The sequence below is a fragment of the Petromyzon marinus genome, chromosome 79 (genome assembly GCF_048934315.1).
Source record: "Petromyzon marinus isolate PM22_M1 ecotype Great Lakes invasive population chromosome 79, UKy_Petmar_22M1.pri1.0, whole genome shotgun sequence".
Lineage (NCBI taxonomy): Eukaryota > Metazoa > Chordata > Hyperoartia > Petromyzontiformes > Petromyzontidae > Petromyzon > Petromyzon marinus.
In genome coordinates this window covers 23,026,249-23,039,780 of record NC_133745.1, presented here as the reverse complement: position 1 = coordinate 23,039,780, position 13,532 = coordinate 23,026,249, and the positions used below count along the sequence as shown (strand labels likewise).

At 59.3% G+C, this 13,532-nt stretch overlaps 1 protein-coding gene across 7 annotated transcripts in view; it reads left to right on the top strand.

Annotated features, from left to right (window-relative positions):
* The window catches only part of LOC142907476 (uncharacterized), a 478,656-nt gene extending 465,897 nt beyond the window's left edge, over nt 1-12,759 (top strand). Inside the window, exons 1-3 of one of the 7 annotated variants that reach the window (XM_076057043.1) lie at nt 4,547-4,699; nt 7,625-7,722; nt 10,177-12,759. In XM_076057043.1, coding sequence (XP_075913158.1) covers nt 7,656-7,722; nt 10,177-11,222 — 1,113 coding nt within the window. In that variant the 5' untranslated portion in view covers nt 4,547-4,699; nt 7,625-7,655 and the 3' untranslated portion in view covers nt 11,223-12,759. Of the gene's footprint in view, nt 1-4,545 lie in introns of those variants that run through there. The other 6 variants (XM_076057040.1, XM_076057041.1, XM_076057039.1 and 3 more) reach the window with 6 other exon arrangements.
* The last annotated feature ends 773 nt before the right edge of the window (nt 12,760-13,532 follow it).

Here is a 13,532-nt window from a genome sequence, read left to right as displayed (position 1 = left end):
AGAGAGAGACACAGGGAGAGAGAGACACGGTGAGACACGGGGAGACACGGGGAGAGACACGGGGGGGGGAGAGACACGGGGAGACACGGGGGGAGAGACACGGGGAGAGAGACACGGGGGGAGAGACACGGGGAGAGACACGGGGAGACACGGGGAGACACGGGGAGAGACAGGGGGAGACACGGGGAGACACGGGGAGATACACGGGGGGGGGAGAGACACGGGGAGACACGGGGAGAGACACGGGGGGGGAGAGACACGGGGAGACACGGGGAGAGACACGGGGGGGGAGAGGACACGTGAGAAGGAGACACGGGAGAGAGGGAGACACGGGGTGAGACACGGGGGGAGAGACACGGGAGAGACACGGGGGGGAGAGACACGGGGAGGAGAGGACACGGGGAGAGAGACACAGACACGGGGAGAGAGACAGGGAGAGAGAGACACGGGAGAGAAGAGACACGGGGAGAGAGAGACAGGGAGAGAGACACGGGGAGAGAGAGACACGGGGGAGAGAGAGACAGGGAGAGAGACACGGGGAGAGAGAGACACGGGGGAGAGAGACAGGGAGAGAGAGAGACACGGGGAGAGAGAGACACGGTGAGAGAGAGACACGGGGAGAGAGAGACACGGGGAGAGAGAGACACGGGGAGGGAGAGACACGGGAGAGAGAGACACGGGGAGAGAGAGACACGGGGAGAGAGAGACACGGGGAGAGAGAGACACGGGGAGAGAGAGACACGGGGAGAGAGAGACACGGGGAGGAGAGACACGGGGAGAGAGAGACACGGGGAGAGAGAGACACGGGGAGAGAGAGACACGGGGAGACACGGGGAGACGGGGGGAGAGACACGGGGAGAGACTGGGGGAGAGACACGGGGGGGAGAGACAGAGAGAGACACGGGGGGGGGGGAGACACGGGGGAGAGACACGGGGTGAGAGACACGGGGAGAGAGACACGGGGAGAGAGACACGGGGAGAGAGACACGGGGAGAGAGACACGGGGAGAGAGAGACACGGGGAGACACGGGGGGAGAGACAGAGAGAGACGGGGAGAGAGAGAGAGACACGAGGAGACATGGGGAGAGAGACACGGGGAGAGAGACAGAGAGAGACGGGGAGAGAGAGAGACACGGGGAGACACGGGGAGAGAGACACGGGAGAGAGACACGGGGAGAGAGACACGGGGAGAGAGACACGGGGAGAGAGACACGGGGAGAGAGAGACACGGGGAGAGAGAGACACGGGAGAGAGAGACACGGGGAGACACGGGGGGAGAGACACGGGGGGAGAGACAGAGAGAGACGGGGAGAGAGAGAGAGACACGGGGAGACACGGGGAGAGAGACACGGGGAGAGAGACACGGGGAGAGAGAGACACGGGGAGGGGAGAGACACGGGGAGACACGGGGGGAGAGACACGGGGGGAGAGACAGAGAGAGACACGGGGAGAGAGAGAGAGACACGGGGGGGGGAGAGACACGGGGAGACACGGGAGAGAGACACGGGGAGACACGGGGTGAGAGACACGGGGAGAGAGACACGGGGAGAGAGACACGGGGAGAGAGAGACACGGGGAGAGAGAGACACGGGGAGAGAGAGACACGGGGAGAGAGAGACACGGGGAGAGAGAGACACGGGGAGGGAGAGACACGGGGAGAGAGAGACACGGGGAGAGAGAGACACGGGGAGAGAGAGACACGGGGAGACACGGGGAGACGGGGGGGAGAGACACGGGGAGAGACTGGGGGAGAGACACGGGGGGAGAGACAGAGAGAGACACGGGGGGGGGGGGGGGAGACACGGGGGGAGAGACACGGGGTGAGAGACACGGGGAGAGAGACACGGGGAGAGAGACACGGGGAGAGAGACACGGGGAGAGAGACACGGGGAGAGAGACACGGGGAGAGAGACACGGGGAGAGAGACACGGGGAGAGAGAGACACGGGGAGACACGGGGGGAGAGACAGAGAGAGACGGGGAGAGAGAGAGAGAGACACGAGGAGACACGGGGAGAGAGACACGGGGAGAGAGACAGAGAGAGACGGGGAGAGAGAGAGACACGGGGAGACACGGGGAGAGAGACACGGGGAGAGAGACACGGGGAGAGAGACACGGGGAGAGAGACACGGGGAGAGAGAGACACGGGGAGAGAGAGACACAGGGAGAGAGAGACACGGGGAGACACGGGGGGAGAGACACGGGGGGAGAGACAGAGAGAGACGGGGGAGAGAGAGAGAGACACGGGGAGACACGGGGAGAGAGACACGGGGAGAGAGAGACACGGGGAGGGGAGAGACACGGGGAGACACGGGGGGAGAGACCGGGGGGAGAGACAGAGAGAGACACGGGGAGAGAGAGAGAGACACGGGGGGGGGAGAGACACGGGGAGACACGGGGAGAGAGACACGGGGTGAGAGACACGGGGAGAGAGACACGGGGAGAGAGACACGGGGAGAGAGAGACACGGGGAGAGAGAGAGACACGGGGAGAGACACGGGGAGACACGGGGAGACAGGGGGGGGGGGGGAGACACGGGGGGGGGAGAGAGACACGGAGAGACACGGGGAGAGACACGGGGAGACACGGGGAGAGAGACAGGAGGGAGAGAGAGACACGGGGAGAGAGAGACACGGGGAGACACGGAGAGACACAGGGAGAGAGAGACACGGGGAGACATGGAGAGACACAGGGAGAGAGAGACACGGGGAGAGAGAGACGGGGGGAGACACGGGGAGAGAGAGACACGGGGAGAGACACGGGGAGACCCGGGAGATGGGGGGGGGGGGGAGACACGGGGGGGGAGAGAGACGCAGAGAGACACGGGGAGAGAGACACGGGGGGAGAGAGACACGGGGAGACATGGAGAGACACGGGGAGAGAGAGACACGGGGAGACGGGGGGGGGGGGGGGGAGACACGGGGCGGGGAGAGAGACACGGAGAGACACGGGAGAGAGAGACACGGGGAGAGAGAGACACGGGGAGAGAGACACGGGGGAGAGAGACACGGGGAGACACGGAGAGATACGGGGAGAGAGAGACACGGGGAGACAGAGACACGGGGAGAGAGAGAGACACAGGGAGAAAGAGACACGGGGAGAGAGAGACACGGGTGGGGGAGAGAGATGGGGAGACACAGAGAGAGACACGGGGAGAGAGAGACACGGGGAGAGAGAGACGCGGGGAGAGAGAGACGCGGGGAGGGAGACACGGGGGAGAGAGACAGGGGGGGAGAGAGACACGGGGAGAGAGAGACACGGGGAGAGAGACACGGGGAGAGAGACACGGGAGAGAGAGAGAGACACGGAGACACGGGGAGAGAGAGAAATGGGGAGAGAGAGACACGGGGAGAGAGACACGGTGAGAGAGAGACACGGGGAGAGAGACACGGGGAGAGAGAGACACGGGAAGAGAGACACAGGGAGAGAGAGACACGTAGGGAGAGTAGCCGAGTGAGTGGCTGAGTGAGTGGCTGAGTTAGTAGCTGAGTAGCTGAGTGAGTAGCTGAGTGAGTGGCTGGTGAGTGGCCGAGTGAGTGGCCCAGTGAGTGGCCGAGTGAGTGGCTGAGTGAGTGGCTGGGTGAGTGGCTGGGTGAGTGGCTGGGTGAGTGGCTGAGTGAGTGGCTGGGTGAGTGGCTGAGTTAGTAGCTGAGTGGCTGAGTGGCTGAGTGAGTAGCTGATTGAGTGGCTGGTGAGTGGCCGAGTGTCCGAGTGAGTGGCTGAGTGAGTAACTGAGTGAGTGGCTGGGTGAGTGGCTGAGTGAGTGGCTGGGTGAGTGGCTGGGTGAGTGGCTGAGTGAGTGGCTGGTGAGTGGCTGGTGAGTGGCTGAGTGAGTGGCTGAGTGAGTGGCTGGTGAGTGGCCGAGTGAGTGGCCGAGTGAGTAACTGAGTGAGTGGCTGGGTGAGTGGCTGAGTGAGTGGCTGGGTGAGTAACTGAGTGAGTGGCTGGGTGAGTGGCTGGGTGAGTGGCTGAGTGAGTGGCTGAGTGAGTGGCTGGTGAGTGGCTGAGTGAGTGGCTGAGTGAGTGGCTGGTGAGTGGCCGAGTGACCGAGTGAGTAACTGAGTGAGTGGCTGAGTGAGTGGCCGGGTGAGTGGCCGGGTGAGTGGCCGGGTGAGTAACTGGGTGAGTAACTGGGTGAGTGGCTGGGTGAGTGGCTGGGTGAGTGGCTGAGTGAGTGGCTGGGTGAGTAACTGAGTGAGTGGCTGGGTGAGTGGCTGGGTGAGTGGCTGGGTGAGTGGCTGGGTGAGTGGCCGAGTGAGTGGCCAAGTGAGTGGCCGAGTGAGTGGCTGAGTGAGTGGCTGAGTGAGTGGCTGTGGTGAGTGGCTGAGTGAGTGGCCGGGTGAGTGGCCGGGTGAGTGGCCGAGTGAGTGGCCGGGTGAGTGGCTGGGTGAGTGGCTGAGTGAGTGGCTGAGTGAGTGGCTGAGTGAGTGGCTGAGTGAGTGGCTGAGTGAGTGGCTGGGTGAGTGGCTGAGTGAGTGGCTGAGTGAGTGGCTGAGTGAGTGGCTGAGTGAGTGGCTGGGTGAGTGGCTGGGTGAGTGGCTGGGTGGTGGCTGGGTGAGTGGCTGAGTTAGTCTGTCTCCGCAGCACGGCCCATTCCACCTGACGAGTCTCAACCAGGGTGGACCCTCTTCCACCTCCACCTCCTCCACCACCTCCACCACCTCCTCCACAACAACTACAACCACTGACGGGAATGGACGGTGTGTGAAGCTTCACTCACTCACCCACTCATCCACCCACTCACTCACCCACTCACCCAACCACTCACCTAACCACTCACCCAACCACTCACCCAACCAATCACCCAACCACCCACTCACTCACTCACCCACGCACTTACTCACCCATTTACTCACCCACTCGCCCATTCACCCACCAACTCACCCACCCACTCACTCACAAACCCACACACCCAACCACTCACCCTCTCACCCACTCACCCGCTCACTCACTCACCCGCTCACTCACTCACCCGGTCACTCACTCACCCGGTCACTCACTCACCCGCTCACTCACTCACCCGCTCACTCACCCACCCGCTCACTCACTCACCCGCTCACCTACCCAATCACCCACCCACTCACCTACCCACTCGCCTACTCATTCACGCACACACTGAGCACAGTAGATGAGTCAGCACAGCGTTTGTGCCAGGCTAGGTGCGCGTGTGAGTGTGTGTGTGTGTGTGAGTGTACGTGTGTGTGTGTGTGCGTGTGTGTGTGTGTGCGTGTGTGTGTGTGTGTACGTGTGTGCGTGTGTGTGTTTGTGCTTGCGTGTGTGTGTGTGTGAGTGTGTGCGTGTGTGTGTGTGTGTGCGTGTGTGTGTGTACGTGTGTGTGTGTGCGTGTGTGTGTGTGTGTGCGTGTGTGTGTGTGCGTGTGTACGTGTGTGCGTGTGTGTGTGTGTGCGTGCGTGCGTGAGTGTGTGTGTGCGTGTGTATGTGTGTGTGCGTGTGTGTGCGTGTGTGTGTGTGTGCGTGTGTATGTGTGTGTGCGTGTGTGTGTGTGTGTGTGCGTGTGTGTGCGTGTGTGTGTGTGTACGCGTGTGTGAGTGTGTGTGTGCGTGTGTGTGCGTGTGTGTGTGTGTACGCGTGTGTGTGTGCGTGTGTGTGTGTGCGTGTGTGTGTGTGTGCGTGTGTGTGTTTGTGCTTGTGTGTGTGTGTGTGAGTGTGTGCGTGTGTGAGTGTGTGGACGTGTGTGCGTGTGTGTGCGTGTGTGTGTGTGTACGCGTGTGTGTGTGTGTGCGCGTGTGTGTGTGTACGCGTGTGTGTGTGTGTGCTTGCGTGTCCAATTTGGTCCAATTTTGATTGGCTCCTCCCCTCATGGCGTCTGTGTCCACCACAGGGGCTAAACGGGGGCTCTGGACGGGTGCGAGGGGCTGGTAACCCCTCCACCTTCAATTAATTACCGCTAAACCACGAGTTAAACTTAAATATGTAACTAATAAGCTTGTGCCGGAGGCCCCGGGGGGCCAGGCGTCTATGACGTCTCCTGGCCAAACCCCAATTGGCGGAGCCAGGAGATTGAATATCCACCCTCGGGGCTCCTCCAGAAACAACGAAAAGCCACTACGGGTGGCCACGTGGAATGTTCTGAACGCTCACTTTGGCACCTGGGTCTGCCCCGTGACCTCCTGCCAGCGGGCGTTCGACACTTCACGTGGCCTCAGGGTGCACATAGCCTGGCACAAGCGTCGTGGTGACGTCACCGCCACTTAGTGGAGAATGGCGGTTGTTGTTGTGTGTGTGTGTGTTTGTGTGTGTGTGTTCCTAACATTAACATCTGCTGCTACGTGGTGTGTGTGAGTGTGTGTCTGTGTGTGTCTCTCTCTGTGTGTGTCTCTCTCTCTCTGTCTGTGTGTGTCTCTGTGTGTGTGTCTCTGTCTCTCTCTGTCTGTGTGTCTCTCTGTGTGTCTCTCTCCGTCTGTGTGTCTCTGTCTGTCTCTCTCTGTCTCTCTCTGTGTCTCTGTCTTTCTCCCTGTGTGTCTGTCTGTATGTCTGTCTCTCTGTCTGTATGTCTGTCTCTCTCTCTGTGTGTGTCTCTCTCTCTGTGTCTCTCTCTCTGTGTCTCTCTCTCTCTCTCTCTGTGTGTCTCTCTCTGTGTCTCTCTCTCTGTGTGTCTCTCTCTCTCTCTCTGTGTCTCTCTCTCTCTCTGTGTCTCTCTCTGTCTCTCTCTCTGTGTCTCTCTGTGTGTGTGTCTCTGTGCGTGTGTGTCTCTGTGTGTCTCTGTGTGTCTCCCTCTGTGTCTCTCTCTCTGTGTGTGTCTCTCTGTGTGTCTCTCTCTGTGTGTCTCTCTCTGTGTGTCTCTCTGTGTGTCTCTCTGTGTGTCTCTCTGTGTGTCTCTCTCTCTGTGTGTGTCTCTCTCTCTGTGTGTGTCTCTCTGTGTGTCTCTGTGTCTCTCTCTGTGTGTCTCTGTGTCTCTCTCTGTGTCTGTCTCTCTGTGTGTGTCTCTCTGTGTGTGTCTCTGTGCGTCTCTCTCTCTGCGTGTCTCTGTGTGTCTCTCTCTGTGTGTGTCTCTCTCTCTGTGTGTGTCTCTGTGTGTCTCTCTCTGTGTGTCTCTGTGTCTCTCTCTGTGTCTGTCTCTCTGTGTCTGTCTCTCTCTCTGTGTGTCTCTCTGTGTGTGTCTCTCTGTGTGTGTCTCTGTGTGTGTGTCTCTGTGTGTCTCTGTGTGTGTGTCTCTCTGTGTGTCTCTCTGTGTGTGTCTCTCTGTGTGTCTCTCTGTGTGTCTCTGTGTGTCTCTCTCTGTGTCTCTCTCTGTGTGTGTCTCTCTCTGTGTTTCTCTCTCTCTGTGTCTCTGTGTCTCTCTCTGTGTCTGTCTCTCTCTCTCTGTGTGTGTCTCTGTGTGTCTCTCTGTGTGTCTCTCTCTGTGTGTCTCTCTGTGTCTCTCTCTCTGTGTGTCTGTGTCTCTCTCTGCGTGTCTCTGTGTGTGTCTCTCTCTGTGTGTCTCTGTGTGTGTCTCTCTCTGTGTGTCTCTGTGTGTGTCTCTCTCTGCGTGTCTCTGTGTGTGTCTCTCTCTGTGTGTCTCTGTGTGTGTCTCTGTGTGTGTCTCTCTCTGTGTGTCTCTCTCTGTGTGTCTCTGTGTGTCTCTCTCTGTGTCTCTCTCTGTGTGTCTCTCTCTCTGTACACAGCTTGGTTACCGTGCCAACCGCCGCCGTTGCCATGGAAACACCACCAAGGCGGTTGCTAGGCGACGATAAGACTCTGATGCCTCCTCCACCACCCACAGGTAGCAGCAACAGCACTCACACACGGTCTGTGCCAGGCTAGGTTCACCTCTAGGCTGGCAGGAGGTCACGTGACAGACCCAGCAGGTGACATGGGTTGTGCTGCTGTGCCAGGCTAGGTGCATGAGGAGTAGGTCACGTGACAGACCCTGTAGGTGCCATGGGTTGTACTGCTGTGCCAGGCTAGGTGCATGAGGAGGAGGTCACGTGACAGACCCTGTAGGTGACATGGGTTGTGCTGCTGTACCAGGCTAGGTGCATGAGGTCACGTGACAGACCCAGCAGGTGCCATGGGTTGTGCTGCTGTGCCAGGCTAGGTGCATGAGGTCACGTGACAGACCCTGCAGGTGCCATGGGTTGCGCTGCTGTACCAGGCTAGGTGCATGAGGTCACGTGACAGACCCAGCAGGTGCCATGGGTTGTGCTGCTGTGCCAGGCTAGGTGCATGAGGTCACGTGACAGACCCAGCAGGTGCCATGGGTTGCGCTGCTGTGCCAGGCTAGGTGCATGAGGAGGAGGTCACGTGACAGACCCTGTAGGTGCCATGGGTTGTGCTGCTGTGCCAGGCTAGGTGCATGAGGAGGAGGTCACGGGACAGACCCAGCAGGTGCCATGGGTTGTGCTGCTGTGCCAGGCTAGGTGCATGAGGAGGAGGTCACGGGTCACTCACCCACTCAACCATTCACAGACACACACAAATACCCCCCCTGTATCGCCCACACAGACTTATAGGGGCAAGTGCTGTCAGTAGTAGCGAGTAGCAGCACCACCTATGATGTACACACAGACAAAGCTCCCCCAGGTAGCCTCTAGCAGGGCTGTAGGGGCAAGTGCTGTGTTAGACACACAGGCAAAGCTCCCTCAGGTAGCCTCTAGCAGGGCTGTAGGGGCAAGTGCAGTGTTAGACACACACAGACAAAGCTCCCCCAGGTAGCCTCTAGCAGGGCTGTAGGGGCAAGTGCAGTGTTAGACACACACACAGACAAAGCTCCCCCAGGTAGCCTCTAGCAGGGCTGTAGGGGCAAGTGCAGTGTTAGACACACAGACAAAGCTCCCCCAGGTAGCCTCTAGCAGGGCTGTAGGGGCAAGTGCTGCACCTATGAAGGCTACCGGCACTGTGGCACACACAGAGAGGGGGTGGGTGGCCAGCACCACCACGCCCGGCCGCCTTTGTCTCCCCTATGGGGATGTACACTCACACACTCATACACTCACACACTCACACTCACTCACACACTCACTCATACACTCACTCACTCATACACTCACTCATACACTCACTCATACACTCACTCATACACTCACTCACTCATACACTCACTCATACACTCACTCACTCATACACTCACTCACTCATACACTCACTCACTCATACACTCACTCACTCATACACTCACTCACTCATTCACTCATACACTGACTCACTCATACACTCACTCATACACTCACTCACTCATACACTCACTCACACACTCACTCATACACTCACTCACTCACTCATACACTCACTCACACACTCACTCACTCATACACTCACTCACTCATACACTCACTCATACACTTACTCAGTCATACACTCATACACTCACTCACACACTCACTCACTCATACACTCACTCACTCATACACTCACTCACTCATACACTCATACACTCACACACTCACTCACTCATACACTCACTCATACACTCACTCACTCATACACTCATACACTCACTCATACACTCACTCATACACTCACTCACTCATACACTCACTCACTCACTCATACACTCACTCATACACTCACTCATACACTCACTCACTCTTACACTCACACACTCACTCACACACTCACTCACTCACTCTTTGTGTCTCCATGTGCCTGATTCCTGTGTCTAACCAGTGTGTCTGTGGTTGTGTGTGTGAGTCTGTGTCTTTGTGTGTGTCTGTGTGTCTTTGTGTGTGTCTGTCTGTGTGTCTGTGTCTTTGCGTGTGTGTCTGTGTCTTTGTGTGTGTGTGTCTTTGCGTGTGTGTCTGTGTCTTTGTGTGTGTCTGCCTTTGTGTGTGTGTCTGTGTGTGTCTGTGTGTCTGTGTCTGTGTGTGTCTGTCTGTGTGTCTGTCTGTGTGTGTCTGTCTCTGTGTCTCTGTATTTTTGTCTCTCTCTCTCTGCTTTGACGATAACGAATCCTTCAATATCATCACCATCATCATCACCACCATCACCACTTCCAACACCATCACCACCATCACCTCCAACACTATCACCACCACCACCAATTTCACTACCTCCATCACCACCATCACCTCCACCACCATCACCACCACCACCGTCACCACCATCACCACCACCATCACGACCACCATCACCACCATCACCACCACCACTGTCACCACCACCATCACCACCACCACCGTCACCACCACCATCACCACCACCATCACCATCATCACCACCACAACCACCACCATCGCAGCCATGATGATGCCCCCACCCGCAATTTCGCTGGGCACACCACCCCCAGCAAAGCGGAGGGTGGTGGGTGGGGTGGTGGGTGGAGCGGTGGGTGGAGCGGTGGGTGGAGCGGTGGGTGGAGCGGTGGGTGGGGCGGTGGGTGAGGTGGCTAAGTCGGGTGTCGTGGTGAGGGTGGACGGAGCGGTCCCCCCCACCTCGACGCCCACTCCCCACCACCACCACCACCACCCGCACCCCCTCCACGCTCTCGTCCAGTACGCGGAGCTCTCCGACTCAGACTCGGACGCGGAGGCAGATGGCCCTGACGCCGCTCCGTCCCAGCTCCCCGCCACGTCCCAGCTCCCCGCCACGTCCCAGCTCCCCGGCACGTCCCAGCTCCCCGCCACGTCCCAGCTCCCCGCCACGTCCCAGCTCCCCGGCACGTCCCAGCTCCCCGCCACGTCCCAGCTCCCCGCCACGTCCCAGCTCCCCGCCACGTCCCAGCTCGCCGCCACGTCCCAGCTCCCCGCCACGTCCCAGCTCCCCGGCACGTCCCAGCTCCCCGCCACGTCCCAGCTCGCCGCCACGTCCCAGCTCCCCGCCACGTCCCAGCTCCCCGCCACGTCCCAGCTCCCCGCCACGTCCCAGCTCCCCGCCACGTCCCAGCCTTCCGGCACGTCCCAGCTCCCCGCCACGTCCCAGCTCGCCGGCACGTCCCAGCGCCCCGGCACGTCCCAGCTCCCCGGCACGTCCCAGCTCCCCGGCACGTCCCAGCTCGCCGCCACGTCCCAGGTCGCCGCTTCGCCTCGCTCGCTGCATCGGCACAGCCTGGCGGTGGCACGGGCTCTGTCCAGGACCGGGGCTCCATCCTCGCCGGTGCCGGTGGCCGGTGGGCGCGGGGAGAGGCGGGGGAGTGGGTCGCGTGCTGCGTTGGCTGAGATATCAGCAGCGTCATCAGCAGCAGCAGCATCAGCAGCAGCGTCATCAGCAGCAGCAGCAGCGTCATCAGCAGGTGGAGGAAGGAAAGGCACGTTGAAGACCAACACGCCGTTTTGGATGGTGCCCTGATGGAGTTGGTGTGGGTGGGTGTGGGTGGGTGTGGGTGGGTGATGGTGGGTAAGTGGGCGTTGGGTGGGTTAGGCGAGTGAGCGGGTGATTGAGTGATGGGGTGAGTGGTTGGGTGAGCGGGTGGGTGGGTGAGTGAGTGATGGGTGAGCGGGTGGGTGGGTGAGCGGGTGATTGAGTGATGGGGTGAGTGAGTGGGTGGGTGAGCGAGTGGGTGAGCGGGTGGGTGGGTGAGCGAGTGAGCGGGTGAGCGGGTGATTGAGTGATGGGGTGAGCGGGTGGGCGAGTGAGTGATGGGATGGGTGGATGAGTGAATGGGTGGGTGAGTGAATGGGTGGGTGGGTGAGCGGGTGGGTGAGTGATGGGATGGGTGGGTGAGTGAATGGGTGGGTGAGTGATGGGATGGGTGGGTGAGTGGATGGGTGGGTGAGTGAATGGATGGGTGAGTGATGGGATGGGTAGGTGAGTGGATGGGTGGGTGAGTGAATGGGTGGGTGAGTGATGGGTGAGTGAATGGGTGGGTGAGTGAGTGATGGGTGAGTGGATGGGTGGGTGAGTGAATGGGTGGGTGAGTGATGGGTGAGTTATGGGGTGAGGTGAGTGATGGGATGGGTGGGTGAGTGAATGGGTGGGTGAGTGAATGGGTGGGTGAGTGAATGGGTGGGTGGGTGAGTGAGTGATGGGTGAGTGATGGGGTGAGGTGAGTGATGGGTGAGTGATGGGATGGGTGGGTGAGTGATGGGTGAGTGATGGGATGGGTGGGTGAGTGAATGGGTGGGTGAGTGAATGGGTGGGTGGGTGAGTGAATGATGGGTGAGTGATGGGGTGAGGTGAGTGATGGGATGGGTGAGTGATGGGATGGGTGGGTGAGTGAATGGGTGGGTGGGTGAGTGAGTGATGGGTGAGGTGAGTGATGGGATGGGTGAGTGATGGGGTGAGGTGAGGTGATGGGTGAGTGATGGGATGGGTGGGTGAGTGATGGGTGAGTGATGGGATGGGTGGGTGAGTGATGGGTGAGTGATGGGGTGAGGTGAGTGATGGGATGGGTGAGTGATGGGGTGAGGTGAGTGATGGGTGAGTGATGGGATGGGTGGGTGAGTGATGGGTGGGTGATGGGATGGGTGGGTGAGTGATGGGTGGGTGAGTGAATGGGTGGGTGGGTGAGTGATGGGATGGGTGGGTGAGTGAATGGGTGGGTGAGTGAGTGATGGGTGAGTGGATGGGTGGGTGAGTGATGGGTGAGTTATGGGGTGAGGTGAGTGATGGGATGGGTGGGTGAGTGAATGGGTGGGTGAGTGAGTGATGGGGTGAGGTGAGTGATGGGTGAGTGATGGGATGGGTGGGTGAGTGATGGGTGGGTGAGTGAATGGATGGGTGAGTGATGGGATGGGTGGGTGAGTGAATGGGTGAGTGATGGGATGGGTGGGTGAGTGAGTGATGGGGTGAGGTGAGTGATGGGGTGAGGTGAGTGATGGGATGGGTGGGTGAGTGATGGGTGAGTGATTTCTTGTAACAATAAAGTCTGTATCGGTGAATGTTACACGTGGTGTGTGTGACTATTCTGAACCCAGATCATCACGTGTTCCACCACGTCGTTTCACCCAAATAACACGGCGCTTGTGCCAGGCTAGGTGCACCTGGAGACCTCTTAAAGCATCAAAGTGTTTCTGGCAGAAGGAGGTCACGTGACAGACTCAGCAGGTGCCATGGGTTGTGCTGCTGTGCCAGGCTAGGTGCATGAGTAGGAGGTCACGTGACAGACCCAGCAGGTGCCATGGGTTGTGCTGCTGTGCCAGGTTCGGTGCATGAGGAGGCCACGTGACAGACCCAGGCTGCTCTGGGTCCTACTGCCAGTATCGTCAGATGAGAAATTTCCCCACTTCTGCCTCCCGTCCCGGCCAATCGGTTGCTAGGAAGCATTTACCCCTCCCCCACCCAAGATGGCCGCCGCGATGTCGCCCCGCTTAACATGGCTGCCGTGATGGGCCCCCACCTAACATGGCCGCCGCAATGTCTTCCTACCCAACATGGCCGCCACAGCGTAACCCTCACGCAACATGGGGGGGGAGGGGGGTTTCTAGTCGTAACATGAATATTAAGCAGCCTGTGGCGACGTCACTTCCGTCTCGCCGCCATGGGGGGAACTGTCAAGCCTCATGAATATTAAGCAGGAGCCTCCACCGACGTCAGTACCGCTCATGAATATTGAGCAGCTTCCCATCAAAAGTCGAGGCGTCAGACGTCATACCTCATGCATATTAAGTAGACCCTGGCTCCCCACCTCATGAATATTAATTAGGTGAGCGGGGGGGC